Source organism: Uloborus diversus, chromosome 3, assembly GCF_026930045.1.
Source record: "Uloborus diversus isolate 005 chromosome 3, Udiv.v.3.1, whole genome shotgun sequence".
In the NCBI taxonomy this organism is placed as follows: domain Eukaryota; kingdom Metazoa; phylum Arthropoda; class Arachnida; order Araneae; family Uloboridae; genus Uloborus; species Uloborus diversus.
Window position 1 is genome coordinate 174,049,798 of NC_072733.1, and position 25,345 is coordinate 174,075,142.

Below are 25,345 nucleotides of genomic sequence, written 5' to 3' on the forward strand. Positions count from 1 at the left end.
AAAAATCTGATTTTTCTAGTGTAAGGTTTGACCTATTGGCGCGGGGGGGGGGGTGCAGGCCCCCTCCCGGAAAGGATAAATCAATTTAACTATTTTATAGATTATTTTTAGTTGACTTATATAACATAAAGAATTTTTACAAGTTATTTAAGAAGAACACGAAGCATACAAAGCATAGCATATTTGAATTAAAGCATATCTGTTTGTTAAAGAAGTATACTGCATGTCCGAAGATTCTACTGCTAGATGCTGTTAATAGTTTTAAAAAACTAGTTTATGTTTTCAGTTATACCTCCCCCCCCCCTCCTGCACTATTTTCGGACTTGACAGCATCCAAGTTCGTTTTCCTCATGTCCTTTTCAGGTCCTCATGTCACCTTTCAGGAAAACTTAGCAACATCCTAACTAATTTTCCTCGTGCCAATACCTTTCAGGAATACTAACTCCATTTATTGTATCACAAAAAATGAACGGAAAACCACTTGCCACCCAACGCAGTTATACCCTCCCCCCCTTCCCCTGCACCATTTTCTGGATTAGCAACATCCAAATTCGTTTTTCTCGTGCAAATACCTTTCAGAAAAACTAACTTCCATAATTGTATCAAAAAAAATCGCTCCGGAAGCAGAAATTTGACCATTTGCTGCTCCACTATAAGTGGAGTTGTTTGTTGCACCCTTGCTTTAGAATTTGCAGTTTCGCGCTTTTGCGTAAGCAGATGGTAAGCAGCTACCATTCCATTCTCAGTAGTGTCGCCATCTATAAATGCTTGTTTGAACTAACCATTACATGCTCCACAACGGTATCTCCCCCCCCCCCAGCTAACTTCTTTAATTTTTCTAATGGAAAACACAGATATTCAACCTAGTTCTTATGTTAAACATGTTTTTAAATTTATGTATGACACAGCAGTTAAAATTAGAAACTAAAAAGTCAACTCCTTAGCGTTCAGCATATGGATACATTTTGAAAAACTTTAACTTTGTTAAGAATCAACTTCGATTAGAGGAACAAAAACTTCGAACCTTAATTAGTTTCCAGAAATTTCTAATTTCGGCCAAAAAAAAAAAAAAAGATTGAAAAGTACAATTCCGCATTCTCTCATGTTGGCCCGTCATTTCGAATTTTTTAAAAGGAAAGAGGGCAAGCAATGCAAATTTAATTGGAAAAACAGAAAAAAACACGCTCACTTATGTAAAACATTAATTTTTCAAAGCCAGGGGCGGCGGAATTAACCCCCACAACCCACCACTGACCCCACTAAATGACGGATCTGCTCTCATGCATCAAGCTGCTTTTGGTTGGTATCGGGATAATCGGCTTCCTAGTTTGCAATCTGCAGTATAAATTTTTCATAAAATAATGAAAAATTTTAATTAGATACACCTTGACGATTAATACCTATTTAAAGTAATTTAGTTTTTCAAAAACCTTTAAAGAAATACAAGTTGCATTTTAAGTTTCGGTTTGATTACACTCGCAGCTTCTTCCATAACTTGCATGCAATGGCGGCAATGGGTGGGCAAGGGGGGGGGGGTGCCCCTCTTTTTTATGGTTCCATTTATTATTTAATTTTCCAATCTATGAACCAAAACTAGAAATTAAAAAAAAAAACTGTCAAAATTTTCAGATCCTAATTATTTGTTTTACTTTGTATACCTGTTTACGAAACATTACTTAGCACAAACAGTAACTTGGAGTTTATGTATTCCTTGCTTAGATATTAATAAATCCATTTTTTTGCTTTAACAAGTCACATTTGTTTAATGAAATTATTACCAAGTGTTTGTGACATCGCAAAATACTTTGGCATAAATGATGTAAGTCTAATTCATGTCTTTCTTTGGGGTGTGGGGTGTGTTGGTTTCCCAAGTGTTTCTTTGGGGAAAGTTATTGCGTACATAATCAAAATAAGTCTTAAGAAAACGTTGGATTAGATTTGCATCAAACACTACTCATACGCTCTCAAAGCCAGTCTAAGGAAAATTTTGTAATTTTTTTTCTCTTTTTTTAATCTTTCAATTTTTTTGCTGCTGCTAAAAATCCTACGGCTTTTAATGGTATCCCCCCCCCCCCCGCCCCACGTTTTTGTCCCAATCGCCACCTTAGCTTGAAGGCGGTTTAGATTAGCGGTTAATTAACGTTTTCTCTAACAATAACATCCCCCCTCCTCTTTTTAAAAATTTGTCGTGGTGAGCTCGATTGAGACACATTACACAAAAAATTTAAAACAAATACACATCCACAAAGATACTTAGATTATACTGTGCTAAAGAAAATAACATTATTTCAAAATGCTAAAAATTATATTTGGATCTAAGCAGTTCTTATTTATTTACTTATTTAAACCCCACCAATCACCACCGTACGAACCCTGGTGAGGGTTAAACCGGATGTGGTGATTGAGGGGAACAGAACAGTTCTCGAGTGACCAAGCACTCGCTGGAACAATTTGATTATACAAAATAAAACATACAAAAGCATAAAACATACATACAAAAAACAAATATACAAAAGCATAAACATTAAAATTCACAAAGTATACAAAAAAAGATATTAAATGAGAAATGAAAAAGAAGTTAAATGAGACTGGGATGGCTGGTAAATCTATACTAATAATATAAAACTGAAGAGTTTGTTTGTTTCAACGAGCTAATCCAGAAACTACCGGTTCGAATTGAAAAATTCTTTTTGTGTTTATTAGTCCATTTATTGAGGACTTACAGGCTACAAGCTTTTTTTTTTTTTTTAACATCAGATTGACCGAAATATTTGTATTTGCAAAAAAATGTTTAATTAATTGTTTAGTTCAATGAATTTCTAATAGATGGCGGGATAAGTTTAGTTCTATGAATTCCTAATAGATAGTGGGGTAAGTTAACTCATCGAGAGGGCGCTGGCCGACAGTGTCGATAGCTGCGAGGAACCATGGCGCGCGACTCAGACGCTACGCTATTTTTTTGTTTCGATATTCCGGTACATAATTTGATTTTGTAGGATTTTTCTATTGAGTTTTGTTTTCCTTTTTTCTTCAACATTTTTGTTCTTATAGTTGAAGATAGTTATTTATCCAAGTAAATATTTGATTTACCGTATGATTCAATTGTGATTGTCCTTTACAACGTTTTTATTATAGTAGTGTTTATTTGGCGAAACATTTTAAATTTCAGAAGAAAAAAAAAACCCCCGCTTCACTCGCTAAAAGGCAGGGTCACGGTAGCGTGGTTGCTTGGCGCATTAAACGATGAACTAAGTACAGTTGAAGAATTATTTTGAGTTTTAAAGCTATTGTTGATCTTTTTATGTGGCGAATAGTTTTAAATTCCAAAGATACTTGAACAGGTTTTTTGAAAAAGTGTGTACGCATTTTAGTGGAACAAAAATGATCATTTCACATCGTGAGGTGGGGGGAGGGCGTGGATTTTTTTTTTTTATATATATATTCAACGGACTTCCTTTAATCTCTTAGCATGGGCGTCACCGTGCGGGTACTGCTAGTACAATATAAACGGCAATAAAAGTTCGTTGAAAGTTACTGGGCCGGATATTTAAAGTCTTCTGCTTGTAATATGTAGGGACAATATTTTATGGATATTCTTGAGTGGAACTGGATGAGAAAGAATATGTGAAATATTTTTGGGAAAAGAAAGGTTGGAATTGTTAGTGCAGTGGGAAAGAGGTGGTATGTAATGTTTAGGAGTTCCTGGTATACAGTATACATATGATGGTGAGCTAATTTTATCTTTGAATCGGTATAGATACGAAGGAAATGGTCCGTGTGCACTAAGAAATTGTACTTCTATCGGATGTTTGTAGCGTGGCTTTAATTTAACTTTTGGCAGAAAATCATGAACTCTCCAACCAGTTTCTGCAGTGTCCCGGATTTCCTGCAAATTTTGAAGAAATTTAGACCAAAGGTGATATTTTAGGAGAGATTTAGGCAGAGGGGAACTTCATATACCAGTGAATGTGTAGGATTCATTTCTCCGGTTTTAGCTAAAAAGTTGGCTCGTTCACTGCCATAGTGGCCCATATGAGCTCTAACCCATGCTAGTTTTATGTTTGGGTGTTCTCTGCAGAGGGGAATATGGTTCCCTTGAGCTGTATAACTCGCAAAGCAGTTCTTTGCGGCTTATGTATTGTTAAACAATCAGCCATATCGAAATGCTCTAAAAGTTTTAAAACGCAATAAAAAAGCAACCTACTGAAACGCTGCGTTCCCCAAGAAAACGAAACTCAATCTATGTACTAGGATTGCTTTGCCTGTCTTACATGAGACATTTGCACAGTAGCTTTTTCCCCGAGTCAGATACGCTCACTGGGATTTGTATGCTACAGCTAGGATATATTTATAGTCGCTCCCAATGTGTATCGCTGTTTTGTCTCTATTTTTGACATTGTGTTCATTTTCGCAACCAAGTCAAATCAGGGGCCCTCCAGACTTGAATTTTAGGAGGGGGTAAATTCTCAATTTTCCCATTGAAATTCCAAATTTCCCTAATGATTAAATTCGAATGGACTAAGAGACCCTACACCGCAGTTACGCTACTACCAAAGGAAGCTACACCTCTGTCTCTTTTCTTAAGAGAAGAGACAGAAGTCATCACTAAAAGAATGCAATAACGCAATACTATCTCCAAATTTTCCAACCTGTTAGACAAAATAAGCCGAACAAGGGAAAATTTGGGGAGGTCACAGTGAACTCCCATGACTTCCCCTGGGGGCATCCATGAGTCAAATGTGCGTCTTTTTTTTTAATTTTAATTCTTCTAAACGAGGCATTTCTCCGCCGAAAATAGGTGTTATCTTGAGGATAAAAGTTTGCTCTGAAAGATTCATTTTAAAATGTTTACGCTCGGCGTATTATCGCCCCCTCTCGCTACGCCACTAATATCAACCTCAATATCAATGATGGCGATATATCAGTGACGAGCGATTCAACTTGCATCTTTTGTGATGGATTTTCTCTGGAATCACTTACAGAGGATTGTGGGTTAATAGTGTAGATTGGATAGCGGGAAAATGTTTTGATGTTGCATTGTCGGTAAATTATTTGTAGTTTCTGTGAGTTTTTTTTTACTTCAGTGAATAAATTCTTAACCATTTTGTATATTGTTTAATTCTGTAAAACTTAAATTGTTTTTCGTGACTTGATTGTTTTTCGTGACCGAAATACTTGATACTAATTTCTCCTCCTCTCTTTTTGTATACTCGTTATAGGAGTCAAAAATGAAAAAATTTTCAAACTGAAAGTAATTTCAAGTCAAAAACAAAAGAGGGTGCCCATATTTACAACGCTTCTATATATCGTCGCCTCAGAACAAGAGTAGAATATATCTTACTATTATTTCTGGGATTAGATGTCTTGATTAGACATCTTACTGTTGTTCTGAGCCAACGATATATTATATATGGGTTAATGGTGTGGATTAGATTGTGGTTGAAGAGTGTTCGAAGCACATTTGACTTGGTTGTAAAAATGATTGCAAGGTCAAAAAAAAAAAAAAAAAAAGACAGTACAGCGATTTACGCTGAGCGATTATAACCGTATCCTAGCTGTAGCATATCCTAGTGATCGTATTCGACTCCGGAGTAGGCTAACGATATTATACCACAATTCTATCAAACCGTGACAGCTGTTTTTCATGAGTGTTTTTCCTCCTCTCAATTAGTAAACTTATTATATCAATTGATGAAAGTTAAAAATCAAGAATATTTCAAAATGAAAGTAAGTTCAAATGAAAGACAAAAGAGGGTGTCCATATTTACACCTCCTCTCTATATAAACAATTATACACCACCACACATGCAATAGCTCATCCAGGCGCGGATCCAGGATTTGTCTCTGGAGGGGGCAAATTTTTTCCAATTTTGGCGCCCCCCCCCCGGGTCAAATGAATTCATAAGGAGGAAAAATCATTTTTGTTTGTTATCCACATCGTCTTTACTTTTGAACATTCAGCCATTTTTTTCGTTAGGGGAAAAAAATACAATAAAACCCCTCTAATGCAGACACTAAGGGACAATATTTTTTGCCCTCAATAGAGGGGTGTCCGCAGGACAAGGGTTTAATAATGTTACTTGCCTTGGAATCGGGGAATTAAAAATTGTCCGCATAAGAGGGGTGTCCGCACTTGAGGGGTGACCGTTAAGAGGGGTTTTACTGTATTTAGTAAAAATGCATTGCTACTGCAAGCGAAAAAAAAGTTAAAATAAACTAAGGGTACATAATACGATTGTGTGTGTAGGACATAATACGATTGTATAGTGGAGTTTCCCAGAACGGGTGACACCTCGGATGTTAATTTGTGCCCCCCCCCCAACTCGCCCAACCAAAGAAAAAGTATAACAAGGTATTGTGATTTATTATTGAAATAAAGGTAATTGATGCGCATAACGTTTTCAATATAAACAATTGTTAAAGTATAGCCTTAATAACAAAATGCAAAAATGCAAGCGCGGATACAAGGGAGAGGCGATAGGGGTGATCCTTTGAGGGACTGTCCACCCGCCATAAACGCAATTTCAGTCGATTTTCGATGAAGTTAGCAAAAGGGGTAATGGGGATTTTTCAAAGATGTTTCAAAATTGTAGTCTTAAAACGCGATTGCACTCTATCGTTATTGACGTAAGGGAAAGTAGAGGATTCAGGACTCTCTCCGGAAAGTTGAAGTTCCAAAAAGAGCAGGTGCACAACTTGAAAATAATTTTTTTTTATTTAAAAGGGGGGGGAGGAGGGAGAGTATTTTTAAAAATTTTCCCTCAGACATATAGTATATGTAATATATATACACACATACAAAAACTAACAGGACCGTTCGGAGGTCAAAACTGGGAGATGATCTTTGGTTGTGTTGAAGGAAGCAACTGTTCGGGAATTTTTCGGAGATTTATGTCGAAAAACGGGATTATAGAATGCATTTGTGGACTTTAAAGAAAGAACTGGGGTTCAGGAAATGTCGCCTATGCAAATAGACTATTATCAAACGGTAAAAAACACACTAGAATACCCAGAATTCTTGAACTACTAGAATACCAAATTTTTTAGTCGATTTACAACACTCACCCAATGTTTCAAAATTGAAGCTCCAAAACGAAATTTTTGACAATCTGAAGATATTAAGGAGAGGAAAGTTCCGCGAGGGGGGGGGGGGGCGCTCTTCTCTGGAACTTTTTTGAAAGTCCTTAAAACCAAGGTTTTAGACTTTCTTCAATGATGTTAGAGAAAAATTTAGAGGTTCGTCCCCTTAAAACTAGTGAAATTGCAGCTTTAAAAACACAATTTTCTTCATTCTTTATTGATATTAGAGGGACGGATTTCGAAAGCCCCTTTCCAGGAACTTTTCGAAATTGAACTCTTAAAAATGCGGTTGTAGGCTATATTTGATAAGGTTAAGGGCCTGGTACTTTTTCGAAATTGAAGATTCTAAATCGCTACTTAGACGATCTTCGGTGCTGTTAGATGGCAAGGTTTTCGGGGCTCTTCCACCTGAATAATCTACAAAATTAAAGACCAGGAAATAAAGTTTGAGACATCTGTAATAATTTTCGATGGGGGCTGGGGGGTTTCGCACACAGCATTGTTTTTTTTTTTTTTTTTTTTTTTTTTTTTTTTTTTTTCAGAAGGGAGACGGAACAATTTAGCTGACCAAGAGTCTGCTACTGTTAAAAGTTTTTAACTTAAAGATTTCTTTTGAAAATAATTAAGGTTTTTTTCCTAACATTTCTTTTTCTTGCTAAAACAACTTTTCTTTCTCTAAGACATGTTCATTTCTTCCTTTCAATAAGAAAGAATACTTCTGAAAAAAAAAAAAATACAACTCAGCACTCTGGGGTAGGTAGGGGGCCTGTGGACCCCTCCGCTGGTTGCGCATAAGAAGAACGTAATTAAAGACAAGATTGTCTTTGATGATATTAGGGAAATGAGTTGTTCGGCTTCCTACTTCCAGATATTTTTGAAAACTTAAGTCATAAAAACGCTATTGTAAATTATCTTTCGTAATGTTCATGTGCATTTTTTTCAAACAGTTTCATGAACGCAATTTCAGACGATCTTCGATGATGCTTCGCAAAGAGAGGTTAGGCTCTCCCTTGGAAATTTTGTCGAAATTGAAATTCTAAAGAGTAATAGTAGTATCTCTTTGGTGACGTTAGACGTTAGTGGAAAGGTTTGGATTTAGAACTTTCTCCCGAACATTTTTCGCAATTGAAATTTCAAAAACGCAATTTTTGACGATATTCGGTGATGGCAGAGACGGAAGAGGTTCACCCTTTATTCCGGACATTTTTAAAAACTAAAATCATAAATAAAAACACAATCGCAAGTCAGCTTTAACGACAGACGAAAAAATGGAATTCTGAAACTTTTCGAAAACCTCTCCCGAATTCACGAGAATTCGGGAAAAAATCCCAAAATCTCTCCTCCCGAAATTTTTCGAAATCGAAGTCCCAAAAATGCGATTTTTTACGATCGTCGATGATGTTAGGAGGATGAAAGAGGGCCGCCCCCGCTAGGAGTTTCCTCCAGCGCAGTTTTTTTATAACTGAATGTTAAATAACGCAATTTTAGGTGATCTTTGATAATAGTAAGGGAAAGGGGGTGGGGGGTCAGATGTGTCAGAAATGTTTCAGAATGGAAGACCTAAACCTTTGTTATTAACATGTGTAACCAGGATACGTAGTAAAGGTTGAATGATTAAAATCAATCGCTCCTCACTTGAAAAATTTCTGTATCCGCTGTTGAGAACAGGCAATTCTCATGATATTGCGCCCCTAAGGAGACGCAGACGCGCCCCACTCTTCGCTGGTTGAGAAACGGTGAATGAAGTTAAAAAAAAAAAAAAAATATCTTTCTTTTTCACCCATTTCCAAAACTGCACCTAAATTTAGAAGGTCACTCATAAGATGCAGATATGCGCCCACAAGGGGGCGCGGTAGCGCCACAGATTGAGAATCGGTAAATGAACCAAATACATTTTCCTAATATCTCTCTTTCTTTTGTACCCAATTCCAAAACTTTCCCAGTAGATGTATAGAGAAACTCATAAGTTGCAGATATTGATCCTCCCGGGGAGCGCTGAGAACCTGTGAATGAACCAAATAAATTTTCGAATCTTTCTTTTGTACCAAATTTCAAAACTTTTCCCCTAAATTTAGAGCGAAAACTTATAAGTTGCGAGTAGTGCGCCCCCTAGAGGGGGGCGGAAGCGGCCCACTTCCCACAGGTTGAGAATCGGTGAAAGAGACAAATAAATTTTCCAAGTATCTTTCTTCTGTATCTAATTCCAAAACTTCCTCCCTAAACTTTAAAGGAAAACTCATTAGTTGCGGATATTGCGCCCCTTAGGGGAACGCGCCCCACTTCCCACAGTTTGAGAACTGGTGATTTAACCAAATAACTTTTCTGAATGTCTTTCTTCTGAACCCAATTTCAAAACTTTCCCCCGAAATTTAGAGGGAAAACTTATAAGTTGCTAATATTGCGCTCCTAAGTGGGGCGTGGAAGCGCCCTACTTGCTATTGGCTTAGAACCGGTAAATGAGACAAATAAATTTTCTAAGTATCTTTCTTTCTTTTGTACCTAATACCCCCCTCCCCTATATTTAGAAGGAAAACTCATTAGTTGCGGATATTGCGACCCTAGGGGACGCGCCCTACTCCCCACACATTGAGAACTGGTGTATGAACCAAATAAATTTCCCAAATATCTTTCTTTCTTTTGTACCCAATACCAAAATTTCCCTACCAAATTCAGAAAGAAAGCTCATAACTTACGGATATTGCGCCCCCTCGAAGGGCACGGGCGCTCCACTCAACACAGGTTGAGAACTGGTGAATGAGACAAATATTTTCCAACTGTCTTTCGTTCATTCTGTTTGGTATTAAATTATTCGTCCGGGGGCGCCTTCGGCGCCCCCTTTCTACTGGCGCCCCTGATTTTTCCAGGGAGGGGCAATTGCCCCCAGTGCCCCCCCCCCCTTTGTATCCGCGCCAGAGCTCATCATTATATAGCGATGGTCACGATACAGCAGGGGGGGGGGAAGCAGTAGCACCAAGCTTTTAAAAAATAACAATTATTTCTAATCTAATGTAAAAGTATACAATCGCATCTATTAAATTGTATTTTGTACTTACACTCCTTACTCCTCGTCAGACTTTCTGAATAAAGCGGCAGCAGAAATTTTACTTACCTCTTGCTCTTAACCTACTTATTGACTTAAAGTTAAGGCATATCTATAACTTTCCGAGACACATAGGAAAAGCACCATATATCCGACTGACTGAGCGATTAAATTAGGCGCCATATAATGAGGGATTACATAATTACTCAATCCATTTGTACAAAGACACTTTTACGAAAAGGAGACTTTTTACGCATAGATCACAGATTTGCACTTTACTCCCAAAATTTTGAACTTCGGCATGTAATTGTGATTTAAGGAGCTAATATGTATCATAATATGAAATAACTAGTGGTACCCACACGGCTTTGCCCGTAATAGAAAAATTAAAAGGTCTTTTGGTTTGCCTGTATATTTACAAATAATGTATGGTGAATTTTCTCGCCAATTGGCTTGTACCCATGTTACGGTTTCACGTTATGATGATTTCATATCTCGCCAATTGGCTTGTGCCCATGTTACGGTTCCACGTTATGATAATATCGTAATTTACTTGTCCATCTTATGATAGTTTTGTTCTTAAAATTGGAATAGAAAAAGAACCACATCGAATTTTCGAAAAATTGCTTCGAGATGCACACCCCCATGCTACAAACTAACTTTGTGCCAAATTTCATGAAAATCGATTGAACGGTCTAGGCGCTATGTGCGTCACAGAGATCCGGACAGAGAGAGATCCTGACAGACAGAGATCCCGACAGAGAGACTTTCTACTTTATTATTAGTAAAGATAATTACCAAATTTTTAAAACGTTTTCTTGTATTTAAAATATAAAAATTTGTACGTGTTGTGGGGCATGACTGTTTAGTTTTCGAATACAATTAGCTAATCAAGTACATTAGTTTTCAAGTACAAATTTTTTTTCGAAAGTTGATACTCCATATTATGATACATAATGCTTCCTTACGTTCGATTATATCTTAATTAAAGGCCAAAGTGTCGAAATTCTGGAAATAAAGTGTAAATATCTGCTGAAAAATGTCACATTCGTGTAAATGGATAGAGCAATATATCTCGGCGCCTCAGCGCAGCAGTAATACATCTAATCCCAGGAATAACAGCAAGATATCCTACTGTTGCTTTGAGATGGCGATATATAGTACGAATGTATTTCCAATTTTTTATATGTTGTTTAAGGAATATTTACATGAAACTTAATTTGGCTTATTCAAGAAAAACTGTTATAATTACTAACAGTGTTTTCTCAATGTTGGTTTGACATTTTTATATATATTTTTTACAGCCTAAAAAAATATATATAAAAATGTCCAAATGTTTTTTAAAGCGTATACCCCCTCCCCCCACAGAGAGCAAAGTTGGAAAGAAGTTTTAAATTCAGTGAATGGTCGTCAATTTTATATTACACGATCAAGTGCAACTCAATCTTACATAATTATCTTGGAAGGTAATTATAATGAAACAATAGATTTTCTATCCACTCTCTTACTTACGAATACTACTTTATTGCGAAGAGTTTGAATATAGACAATACAAAAAAAACTAAAATGCTTACAATGGGAAAGGGGGGGGGGAGAGTCTTATAAAAAATGCTTGAGAAACGGAGGGATTTTTTAAAAAATAATAATTTTGAGCATTGAGGGTTTTTTTTTTTTTTTTTCATAAAACAATTGATCACTGGTCAAAAAAAAAAAAAGTTAAAAATTCTGAAGATTTTACAAGTTTAATATTTCCTGCAAAAACGCTAGGTACTTCTGACAGATTTGAAACATTGGCAAGTGGTTCAAATAATGCTTGTCCCTTGGGGATCGTAATCATTACTCAATCCCCTGTTATTATATATAGTTGAATTCACTACCTCAATTCCTCCTTTTGCCCCTGAGGGCTAAAAGGAATAGTGCTGATTTTTTTCCCCATAAAGAGAAAGGTATTGAAGAGCTCTAAAAATGTTTTCTTTGTGTTAAGTCTCTTTTGAAAAGGGGAATTCAATTCTCGGGTCCGAGATCAACATTTATTAGCAAGTGACGTCATTGGGACACACGCAGCGATGACGGACGCCTGGCAGATTGAATCCACCGCGCACATGCGACTTGATGTGTCAGATCTCAGAAGTACTTGACGGTGGTAAATAAAATATTTATAACGTCAATAACACGTGTGGTGGTCAGAGCTAACAATAAGGAATTGTGCAGAAAAGCTCTTGCGTTACGAAGCGCGTGTCAGTTTGATTTTTGAAAGAAGAGGCAGGATAAGTTTGATTTTTGAAAGAAGAGGCAGGATAAGTTTGATATCTAGTAAACGGAGCTATATACTAACTTTCTTGAAAGAGCTTTCATTTGGTTCCCCCAGGCCAGGCGACATCTTTGAAAATTTTACCATGAGTAGCCAGGGTCACCCCAAACTTAAATTTTTGGGAGAGCGGAAATTCCCAGTTAATAGAATGGGACTCCTAATTTTGCCGAATAGAGCTTCAAAGTGCCAAATGATAATTTTTCCGAATCGTCAGGCAAAATTTGCCGGATAAGGAAATTTTTGGAAGGTCACAGTAACCTCTTGTGACCTCGCATTTGGGTGACCCCACGAGTAGCGTCGTGGGAAGAACTTTTAGTGAGAAATAAATCACATTGTCTTATACGGTCGAACCCGCTTACAGGAATATCCGTTAAATGAATATCCCGCTTAATGAAAAACATTTTCAATGTACCAAACCGTTGTAATTGGTCATTTTGATCCCGGATAATGGAATATCCTACTTTTGTTTTTGAAACAGTTTTGTGGCAAGTTGACTATTTCATTGCGGGCTGTGATGAAAAAGATGCTGACTGCAAGATTATTGAAAGTTCATAAAGCTTGCAATCTGTCGCTTTTGGTAATTCCTATCATTCACACAGTTACTAAAATTGTAAAGTTAAAAACATATTTGATGGGTTTGAAAAGATAAATATGAATCAACGAAAGAAAAAAAAAGATAAGAAAAATCGAAATGACACACACAATCACACATGATTTTTTTTTTTTTTGGTCAGAAGATAGTATCAGAGGTGTATTTAAATTGCAGTTGCCAAGGAACATAAACTATCATGTGACTGTTTCCTTTTAACCATTATGGCAAAAAGAAAAATTCATTGAAATTAAAAATAATAACAATAAAGAAAAAAAATAATATTTTTAGTTGATGACGAGAATGGCTTCTATTGTCCGTTTTTCAGCAGTTGAGACTTGGCCACGCCCCCAACACGTGGGTATCGGAAGATTCTATATGCGTCTTTCGGGGATGAGGCTTCAGACCTTCAGACCAACACTGAGAAAGGTTGCCAGTTGGTCATCGTTATCGCGCTGGCAGAAGACGAGTGTTATATAATTTTCAAAGAAATGACCTCCCACCTTTTCGCTTGAAAAAAGGTGTGCTACAAAGACAATTGTTCGACTTAAAAGTATTTTAAGGTTTTGCAATGTATTTCTATACGTTTCGGGTTAATTTATCATTGATTTTGCAAAGGAAATCCTAAACTTTCTGTTTTTCACGCTTTCTGAAAACAATGTGAACAGTTGCAGGTGAAATTGAAAAGACAATTTTTCCTTCTATTCTGCTGAAACCTTCACAGCTCTCAAACGTGGGTTTTTCACAGATTTTCTAATTATAAATCTCTAATCGCATATTGTTAACTTTGCTGGTCAACCACTTTTAACTTTATTTTCGATCCAATTTTCTTTTTTAAAGCGTTTATTAAATATTACACAGTGGTATAAGATAAATGAATTACTTTTGCGCTATTTCGAACTGTTTTACTTCGACTATAATAAAGAATTAATACATTTTCGAATTGTGTTTGTTGTTACTTTGCGAATACGAGCCATTAAAAAAAAAAAAAAAAAGACAGACGATAACTTTAATTTTGAAAATATTATTAATAATTTTTCTGAAAATATTTCTCTGTCACCTCATTTTTGGCCCATTTCAAACAGTCAATATTTTGTAAAAAATGTTGGGTTGATAAAATCATGTAGAAACAGTATGAAAAAGTATTGAACTACTATTTCAATTCCTAGGCACTTCATTTTTAACCATACACATTTCAAATGTACAAACAATTTTGGAAGCCACAGTAGGTAAGTTGCACTCTGTGTGACACATTTCAGTACTTTAGTAGGCACTTTTTTTTTTTTCAATATGGCTTTTATTCTTCAAAAATGAAAAAAGAAACAAAACAGAAGCTATTCACATGCCAATATGGTTATTTGCAGAATAATTGAATAAGTGCCTGAAACAACGTTTTATGTTACTGTTTTGACCCATTTATTTTTGTAAAAACAAACAATATATTGTTTTTTTTTTTTTTTCGAGTTTTTTCGATTACTCTAAAAGTAATTCAGTTCCTCCAGTACTTTTACGGAACAGCGTTACGTGGGGGCATAAAATAGGCAAAAGTTTGTTGCCCGTATTCTAATACAGCTCCGAACAAGGACGGAAACAAGGGAGGGGTGTTGGGGGGCGATCACCCCCTCCTTGAGTCGAGATGCAGAATCCTTCCACGGCATATTTTAATACTGAAGTTGAAAATTGTTTTAGCCTATCTTCAATAGTTTTACGAAGCTCTTGCTGTCTGGAAAATGAAATCGTAGCACATATTTTAAAACTTTAGTGATAGGGATCCGAACTTTGTATAGGAAGTATTTCAAAGTTCCAAAACTCAATTTAGACGATTTTTTTAGATGATAGTAAATAGAGTTATAGGATTCAAGGGCTCTTCTCAGGAAAGTTTCAAAAATTGGAGTCCCCCCCCCCTAAAAAAAAGAGAAACTATTACGGGACACCTTTGATGGCGTTAAGGGATGGGATTTGGTACACTCCTTCGCAGTTTTGCAGAAAAGGAAGTACCCCCCCCCTCCCAAAACAACTGAAATGGGACGATCTTTCATGGTGTTTAGAAGGAGGGGGGGTTGTGAATTTATAAAAGGGTAAGGGTGTGAAATCAATCACCCCCTCCTTGAATAGTTTCTGGATCCGTCCTTGGCTCTGAGTGTAAAATGCGTAATTTTTAGCAAGAAACGTTGCTTTCGTCAACCTATTCAACATATCTCACATTGGCAAGAAAACTGACTCAACCAAAAAAAGAAAAAAAAAAAAAAACAGCAATGGAGAAAATTTAGGTTTGACGCAATAGCAATTTTAAGCGATTTAGTCTCAAATATTACAATATGCGCTATCAATTTATTATGTGATGTTTGTCAATTAGTTTTTGAAATATAGATACATAATGCATACTTTAAGCTCGAAAAATATTCTTCCAAATTATGAAATTTTAATGATGTGTCACTATTGATGAAATAGTTTCTACCCCCCCCCCCCTCGCACCATTTAGCTAACTTTGCGATTTTTGTGTCGAGAAAGAGCATTAAATTTAGATTTTAAATCAATGGCCGGTACGGTTTTCCAAAATTTTGAATTGTGTCACTTTCCTTTCCGGGGTGCGATATTATTCTTTGTCAAAAACAGACATGATCATAAAAAAATTGTGACTAGCGCTATCCAGGGGGAAGAGGGGGGGAGCCGGTCTTTTCCCTTAAAGCAATTGTTAGTGCGATTTTGGTGACTTAAGAGCAAACCTAAGGAGCAGTTCACAAATGATGTCACGCTTGAAAGGGGTAGAGAGGGAGGGTTTGGGGTTCATGAACTTCTGACAGTTAGTCCCAAAGGGGAAGGAGGGGATCACAAGAAATGTGACTTCACACACTTTGGTCCAAATAAAAGCGTTCGTTATAGCAATATATTCATCGAACATTGCGTGAGAGGTGACGAGGGGAGAGTGTAAGATGAAGTGTAACATCCTTTATGGACAATCCGTGTGAACGTTCAGCTACTGTGTACTAAAGTGTTAAACCAAATTCCTTTCTGCCCCCTCCCCAGAAACGAAGTTGGTTAGCCCCCTCCCCGCCCCCGCGCTGGAAAATACTCGCCCTGGGGGTAGTCGTCATCTCTTAAGACGGCCCTACCGATGAACCTATAATTTTAAAACAGTATTCCAATCAAAGTCACATTTCATAACGCACCGAAAATTATTACATATTTCTAAACATGAACATTCATGCAATACTTAGAGAAATAACCTCAATTTTAATACATTGATTGATTTTTTATTGTTTCCTCGTTTACTTTTATTTCTCTCATGTAAATCCTTTCCGGAACAATTGGCCAGTCCCCCGCCTTTGTTTCAACCATTTTTTTTTTGGGGGGGGGGGCTTAATGGGGGGAACTTTTGCTCGAATAATGTTTTCAGCATTTTTTAAAAAATAACTGCTATTGTAGATCTACTGACTGTATATCCACTCTATATGATCTGAAATTTTGTACAATCCATACAGATGCATCAAAGACGCAACCCCTAAGAGCTGCTGAGTAACCCCCCCCCCCCTCAAGAAAAGAGAGAGGGAGATAGAAATACTAAGTCTTCAAAAAGAACGCAACCCTTAAAGCATTTCAATGCCACAGTCTGTGTGGCAATAAAATTTTCTTGCTTCCCCCCCCCCCTTTTTTTTTTCATCAGTGCACTTGCAATTTCGAATATAGAACGTTAGTGTTTAAAAGGATATCGTTCAAAATTCAGAAAGCCTATCCTTAACAGAAATGTTTCATTCTGAAAACAAAATACCTTACTTTTTTTTTTTTTTTTTTGTAAATATAATATTTGTAGTTCTGAAATTTTCAGTTTAAAAAGTAAAGATTCCCTGTAGACGACAATTACGCGAAGCTAGAAACGAAAGAAAAGAGCACAAAGACATTTTCGCAAATTTAAATGCCCGCCAAAGTTAGGGTTGTCTCAATTGCAAGCAGTAGCTATCACCCCCGCGCTAAAATTAACTCTGCTTTCGGGAAGGCGTTCCGAAGTGTCTTCTCCTCAAGAATGCACAATAATTATAATACATATCTCTATTGTATGCTTAAGACTTGAAGAAAATACGGTATTGGGCTCGCTGAAAAAAGTAAAGTAACACTTTTAATTTTTTTCTCTTGTTTACTTGCATGATACTACCACTACCTGGCTGATATATACATAATGGAAAATTTTTTGACTATATTTCAATTTACGAAAGACTTGGAATTACTCAAACGATAACATTGACCTTCTGCAAAATACAGCAAATCCTAAGTAGTCTAATCGAACAGAAACTACCAAAATGGTATAATTTTGTTTTTAATAAAATGAATTTTTACAAATGATTCAAAGGAAATCAAGAATTAATCGTATAGCAACATTTGAGCATGTTATGTTTTAAGAATGCATTCTTATTTTAAAATACGTATGTCAAAGATGTGTAATGTTAATAACGCGTGTGTAAGTTAGAATATACTAGGCTCAGATTCGCCATGTAATTTTTACCCTTGATCTGGCCCGCGATTGCAAATTTTTCACGAGAGGGACAAAGGACAGTGGCGGAACTATGACGGGGAGGGGGGGGGGCTGGGACCCCGAACCCCTAATATCATCGCAGATAAACTCAAATATTGTTTTTAGAAATTTTTCCGGGAAAATATCCGAATCCACCTTTTTAGAAACAACCAAAAATTGATTCAGTTTCGAAAATGTTTTCGGGAGTGAACCCCTCCCCTTTCCTCTACCTTTCCGAAACTTAAGCCTAAAGTCACATCTGTAAGACATATATTTTGAAAAATTTTCGGAGTAGAGCCTTTGACTTCACTTTCGCGACGTTATGACACCCCCCCTAACGTCGGCAAAGAAAGCTAGCTATTGAGTTTTCAAGCATCAATGTCAGCAGCAAATTTCCAGAGAGAACCCCTGAACTTTCCTCCTTTCTAAACGCTACCAAAGATAGCTTAAAATTGCTTTTTTAAGATTTTAACGTTGAAACATTTTCATAGAGAACCTAGAAACCTTTTCATTTCCGGAACATCACCAAATAGCCTAAAAGTGGATGTTTCCAGGCTTAAATGCTGAAAAATTTCCCGAAAGGGCCTCCGAACTTTTTCCATCTCCTAAACTTTACCAAAGATGTCTTAAAATTACGTTTTCAATGTTAGAATTCCTGGAAGAGAGTCACGTAGTCTCCCGAACGTCCCCAATGATTACATAAAATTGTGTCTTAAAAGCTCCAGTTTTGAAATTTTTTCAAAGTAGATCAACAAACCTCACCCCCCTCTAATGTCACCAAAGATAGCCTACAATTGTGATTTTTCAGAGTTCAAAAACGACAAATTTTTAGTAGAAAATGAAATCTGTTCCTGATTTTTCATTTAGAAAAAATTATTTTTGAATATTTTGAAAATATTATAAATTAAAAATAAAATGAGTTTTACATAGAAAAAATTGAAAGGAAGAAGTTATGTTATCAGTTATGAAGTAGAAAATAACAGTTTGGCAAATTAATTTTAAAATTGCGTAAACTTACTTAGCAGAGTAATGTGAATCAACATTGTAGCATGCCTGTGGACCATCTCTCTGTACTGTTCGAAGTCTGGCAAGCGGTGGAGAATAGGATCCAAAAAGTCAGTTGCGACAACTCCAGCTACGTCCCATTTCAAGCCATTCAGAACCTCCCCTTCCCATTCCTAAAATGAGAAATTTCAACAATATATGAATAAAGCAGAACAAGGTAATATTAAAAATTGATAGAAAGGTAAACAGATAAGAAACAATTTTTATTTATTCCAAGGGAATAAATAAATGTATGATGTTGCAACATCTAAGGATGTTGTTAAAACCGCTCAAGTTCTATCACCATTCACCAAATGCCGAGAAAAACAATGAGATTTTTTGTCGACTCGGCTATCAAAATTGAGAAGTGGTAATGGGGTTTATTTGTTTTCGTGCACATACACAGAGAACAGCTTTATGAAGTAATACTCCTGAGGGTGACTCAATCAACCGTTAGAACAGTGTGAATAAATTTAATTTGTAAGGTTTTGTATACCGCACCTTTCTCCTTGCTCTTTGATTTCTTCGAACTACACTGGTGTAAGAAATTAAGAGAATTTTCAGATTTGGTCAATTATATCCAGAACTACTTTACCGATTTTAATGAAATTTGGTATGTACATACATTAAAACAATACAAAACAAATAACCATCCAAAATTTGAAATACACACGCATGATCATAAATAACACTTGTTAGAGTCGGATGATATGACACAGCGGTTTGCAAAATTGAACAATAAAATGGGTTAGTAGGGAGTATGGTCCCCTCTAACAGACATATAGGCCTTGCTTCATACTTAAAATGAAGCAGTAATGGGATCCTGAGGCAATCGTTTCCACTCGTTCAACAACGCTGTTGTCAGGCTATGGATGGTCCCCGTAGGGGGTGTTGCGAGTTACTATTGCCCTCCCGAGAGCGTCCCAGATATGCTCTATAGGATTGAAGTCAAGACATATGCTTGGCCAATCCATATAGTGAATATCCTCCCTTTCCCAAAATTCGTCGACCAGAAGAGACGAAAAACTCCCCTCACCCCTCTTCATTATCTGTCATTAGAAAGATTTTTTTTTTTTTTTTTTTTGGCACATGAGGAAGTTTGTTCCATTTCTCTCAGTACGCATCTAATTTAGCCAACATTCAAGGCTCGACTCGATTCGGTCGTGTTCGGATGCAGCTTATTTGATCCACCGAGTCGTGTTCAATAATAACTACCGGTTAACTTGGGATCAGTACTTCGTTTTGTTTAATAAAAGATACGATTTTTTCTCTTTCTTTTCTTTTTTTCCTTTTGCTGACTACGAATCTGAAAACTATTTTCGGACGTCTCATGTGATTTGTTTTCCCTTTTTTCATACGATAGCTTTTCGCATATTTTCCAGTTACTTTTTTTAACATTTAGGCAAAGTTTCCATTATTGGTATCATTATTGGCAGGAGGCAGATATCATCTCATTGAAGCTGAGAGTCTCAACAAACTGGTAGCTAAATAAAATTTTGCACGCCAGCGAGAGTCCGCAGCAATGGTGCAGTTCAATTGAAGACAATGCCAACGCTGAACTACATGCAATACACCGACCACATGGTTATAATCTTCCAGAGATTTCAGTTTCGTCTTTGTTTCGTCCTTAGCTTTGCCTTCAACTGACGCAGGTGCGAATATAGGAATTTGTTTTCGGGTTCAAGTCAAAAAATATGAGAAACTTGCAAATTTAGACTTCAAATTATTCACATCCTGATTCAAGCTGAGTGGTTTTGAACTCATTTTGAGAGGGTCCAGGCCCCCCCCCCCCTATTTACACCCTTGAACTGACGAGTTGAACCGCACCACTGCTGTGAACTCTCGCTGGTGTTCTAAATTTAATTTAGCTACTAGTTTGTTGACACTCTCTGTTTCAATAAGATGACATCCAGCTCGGTTATTGACTATTCCAAATTGACGAGTCCGTAACAACGACGAAACTGCAGTCTCTGGATGCCATATCCGGGCTGTCGTTGCATTGCATGTAATCTCTTCTGAGTCTATAAGTATTTAAAAAATGTGAGACGAAGCTATGGTAAAAACACTCCAAAATCCGTGGACTCGATAGAACTCTCCATCGATATTTAAAAATAAAGATTATAGCTGAAAACCACTAGAGTAAAATCTCACTGCAGCGAATACCAATACAACGAAGCATTTGTTTCAACGAAATAAATGTTGAGTCCCTTTTAATTGTCATTATATGGCTTGAATTCCGTTACTACGAAATTCCCGTTATAACGGACAAAATTTGCGGTGAATTGAAGTTCGTTATAACCGGGTGAACATCGCTCCTTTCAAATTGATGTCTCCGCTCTGAGACACAATAATAATGAATGGGACTAGATCTGTGTTAACAAATCCACCTTGACGACGTGACGACGAAACAAAAACTAGTCCAGTCCGTCAGTCTCCTATGTTATCATCGTTACCTTAAATTACTAGTTGAGGCCAAAAATACGGCGGTACGTTTACGTGGCTCAGGTGGGGCTAGTTCACGAAACCGAAAGCGGTGAATGGTGTGTGGGTCATCCCTCTTCGGAACTCAACAGCCGTGAGAAAGGGGCAGAACTACTGGAGGCTGATAGAAATATGGGTTTTGGGAAGACTGGTATGCGACAGATTATTCATTCTCCCTTTTCGGGGAGATGCCGCTTCTGAGAAATAGGGGTCACTAGACTCCCCCCACCTTTTACTTCCCTCGCTGCTTCGATATCATCACTAGCGGAATACGTTGTTTGGGTTGCTTTCGTGAACACCTAGAAAATGTTTCAACGGCGGGATATCAGAGAAGGAACCAGAGCCCTAGCAAATAAGTATGCACTATCCAAATCGCGACCATTTTTGTCCAAAAATGAGTAGCTTTATAAAGAAATTTAAAGCATTTCAAGCAGGCAGGGCTTGATTCCTGAGTAGGCCGTGGCCTAAGGCTCCCACTATTTATGGGCCCTTAAATGGCAGAAATTGTTCTAGCCAATGGCTAAAATTGTTTGATTTAAAGGCTAAATTTGTGAAATTTAATACAGGGGGCCCGAAAAATTATTTGGCCTTGTGCTCCCCGATATCTCAATCGGACCCTGCAAACAGGGCTGATTCTCATCACAATTTGAGCTGCTGACTTAGCATAGGTGGCTGGTGCACCAAAATTGTGGGGGTTGGGGGGGGGGCAAAGGAAATACAGGAAGACAGAGGTTAAGTAGGCGGCGCCCCTGAAGCTGACTTTTGAAAAATCAAACTAGTGTTGAGTTTCTACACCGTTATTGGTTAATTGACCTTCTCTAAAGTATTCGTGACACAGCCTCAAAAATCGAGAGAAACATTCTCAGTAGACCCCTCCTTTCAATTCAAAGTTCCATATAAATTCTTATAAAATAGAAAAATATAATACTTATTATATCAGTTCTTTCTTTAAACGCGTGAATTCATCAACAAACACTATCATTTTTTGATCGAGAGTTAATTTTGAATTTAGAAAAGCAAAGGGGAAACACCCTTTACATTTGGAAATAAAGGTGCAGCTGCTCCCTCCCCCATCTAGAGGCACCTATGTGTGTCTAAGTAAGTTGGCCACTAAAGAACTCACTGCCAGTGGTCAAATTACACAGGTTTTACTGTATCTGAAAAACCTAAAAAACCTTCTGATCTCCTTGTTGAAATACACAAACATATTTTAATTATTTTTCGTGTGGGATAGCAATTATCCGATCCTTACAAATTTAGTGAATAAAGTGAATATAGTTATTCTCTATTCTGGTAAGGTGGACATCTTCATCTGAGTTCAAATAAGTCATGTTGTTAAAATGACACTTTATTTCAACGTTCAGTTTTAGGTCATGAAATATTTTGCTAAATTTTAAGTCTAAAAAATCAACATTAGATTAGGCATGATAAAATGAATTGTCTATTTTTTGTTTTTAATATAATTTTTAGGATATTTTATGCGTGTAACTCCTTTTTGGATTTTCTTCACACGAAATTTAACCAAAATTTAGAGCGCAATATTTTTTTGCAAAATTTCGTCATTTATGTCCTATCTTATCGCTCATCTGCAGGTTACGGGAAACCAAGCTCCAAGATGGCCGCAGCATTAGCTCATGTTTATCGTAGTAATAAAGATCCACGAAACCAGTAGGTGCACGAAGACGGAGTATGAAGGATGGGGGCTTGACCCCCTTTTGGTATTTTGAAGTTCATTTAGAAGCGAGAAAATTGCTAGCGAACAACTCAGATCCTCGCCGACTGGGGAACGTAAAAAATAGTTAAAAGATTTTGCATCGCTCAAGAAATGTACGGAATATCCTTACGAAACTAGTACAAATCATGTCCGATATTTTTGATTATTTTTTTTATCAATACTAGTAATTATGTACCACTAATTAATTATATTTTTTCATCGATTCTCATTGTGTAATCGAGTATCAATGGTTTGTACATAAGTGATTTATGAAGGGTTTAAATAAATTTTTTTTAATTTATTATTTTTTGGAATAAGAAGGGGAACATTAGGTACCCCAGGCAGCTTCAAATAATTATGAATTAAAAAGGGGATTTAAAACAGTGTAGAAAAGCAAAAAAAAAAAAAAAAATTAAAATATCAGTGAAATTATATCTGTCACATAAAATTTAAAAATACAACTAGACAAAAAAAAATATATGTATGTATATCTAAATAAATGAACAAATAAAATAAAACTTCTTTTTTTTTTATTTATGTCCCAACATTTTCTGTAGTTCATGCTGTCCACTCGGTTACAGCCATTTCAAAATAAAATAAACAGTAACATTGAATCAAGTAATATTTTTAAGACTAAGTAGTATACTTCTATGTTTGGTACTCACAATTGAATTCTACGGTCAACAAACATGAACGAACAGACGTATTATGTTTTCTTATAAAATTGAGTTATTGACTGTGTTACTATCTAACGTTTGTATAAATTATTTTAGAAAAAATTTCCTTTTTATAAAATTGCCCACAGAATAAGTTTTGGAATCATTGTTTTATTTTATGTTTGTTTTGTAATTTGTAAATTTTTGGAGTGATTAGAACAATTTTTTTGAAGTGTTTGTTGTCCACACTTCTACCAGTCTCTGTTATACTCGCTATGTAACAGAGTGGTCGGAACATTTTTAAATCTTTTATAAATTACTTATGTGCAATCCATTGATATTATACGCAATTAATAATATATAATCAATAAAAATGATCTAATTAATTTGTGATAAATATTTAATTTGACTGAAAACTTCCTAAAATGTCGGACACAATTTGTACTAATTTCAATTCTACCGTCAACAAACATAAACATACAGCCTTATTTTTTTTTCCTCATAAATTTGAGTTATTGAATATCTATTGTGTTACATTTATATTACTTATTTTTTTTAAATGTTCATTTTTTTCTAAATTGCCCACAGAATAAGGTTTGGAATCATTGTTTAACTTTATGTTTGTTTTGTCACTTGGAAATTATCTGAATGATTAGAACGATTTTTTAAAGTATTTGTTGCCCACTTTGCTTCCAGTCCACTCTGTTACACTCCCTACGTAAGAGAATTGTCAAATATTTTCAAGTTAATTTATATGTTCATAATAAAACCTCCATTGAAATCTTATTTTTTGTTTTTGGCAGTAAATTTGCAACCCCCCCCCCCCCAAAAAAAAGTGAAATTTCTCACTTTTTTTTTATAGGGCAAAGTGAAAAACAAAGTATTTTGCTAATAAAATATTTTTTATTCGATTAAAGATATATTTGATCAAATAAATCAGTCAAAAAAGAATGAGTGAATAAATGAAAAGTAACTGAAGCAATAGACGAATAAGTCAATGTATAAACAAGTTAATACAGGAGAAAAAATAAATCAGTTAGTACAATAGTGAATGAGTAAGATAGTAAGTGAATGAATGAATAAATATGGGAATTATAAAATAAAGGAAGGAAAATGAAATAATTAATAAATAAATACGTGTGTGATTTGATAAAAAAAATGAATAAGAAAATGAAATGAACTATTTCACTTTGCTCCACTTTGCTTGGCATGCACTTGACCAATTGTACAAAGCATTTAAACTACAAATACGCTTAGCATTAAACAAACAAATACTGCACTGAATATAAGTAGGTCTCATTTAATATTTAAAATTTTAACAAGAACTTTATCACTTTATAGCAACAAAAATAATGTTTTGCCTTTCAACAAAATATCAAAATATGAGCATCCATTTTTTAAAATAGCTTGTATTATCAGATTCTTTGATTTTTAGATGAAATTTTTTTCGACTGGGATAGAAGACTACATGTGTTACTACATAATTAAAATATAACAAGTTAGGTGTCGCTAAAAGCAACGTAAATGTATCACCCCTTCACTTTGACCCGATATTTCACTTTGTTTCACTATTTCATCTTGCCCCACATTCACCTATATGGCGTCAATGAAGCTTGCTATGTCACGAAAGCTTCTGACTGACTATCATCAACACTTTGAGCTCGTTTGCACTGACCAAAAAAGCCGGTATATCGCAGGTCCTCAGTGGCGCACACAAGGGAAGGGTCCAGGGGGTCCGGACCCCTCCCATGATCCTTGAGTTTTTTTAATTGACTATAACCTTATGTATGTAGTACGTAAACTCATTCCCAAGCAAAGGTTACAATATCTTCAGATCTAATAAATGAAAGAAATAAAATTTATTTTCTCTCTTTTTTCCCCTATAAAATCGAACTGTATGTGAACATAAATTGTCTTAGAATG

At 36.0% G+C, this 25,345-nt stretch overlaps 1 protein-coding gene across 1 annotated transcript in view; it reads right to left on the reverse strand.

Moving 5' to 3' along the window:
- Positions 1–22,126, reverse strand: part of LOC129219055 (G1/S-specific cyclin-D3-like) — a 30,782-nt gene extending 8,656 nt beyond the window's left edge. Inside the window, exons 1-2 of the mRNA XM_054853375.1 lie at positions 22,091–22,126; positions 18,546–18,705 (exon numbers count right to left, since the gene is read on the reverse strand). Coding sequence (XP_054709350.1) covers positions 18,546–18,705; positions 22,091–22,126 — 196 coding nt within the window. The remainder of the gene's footprint in view (positions 1–18,545; positions 18,706–22,090) is intronic.
- Between the last annotated feature and the right edge of the window lie 3,219 nt (positions 22,127–25,345).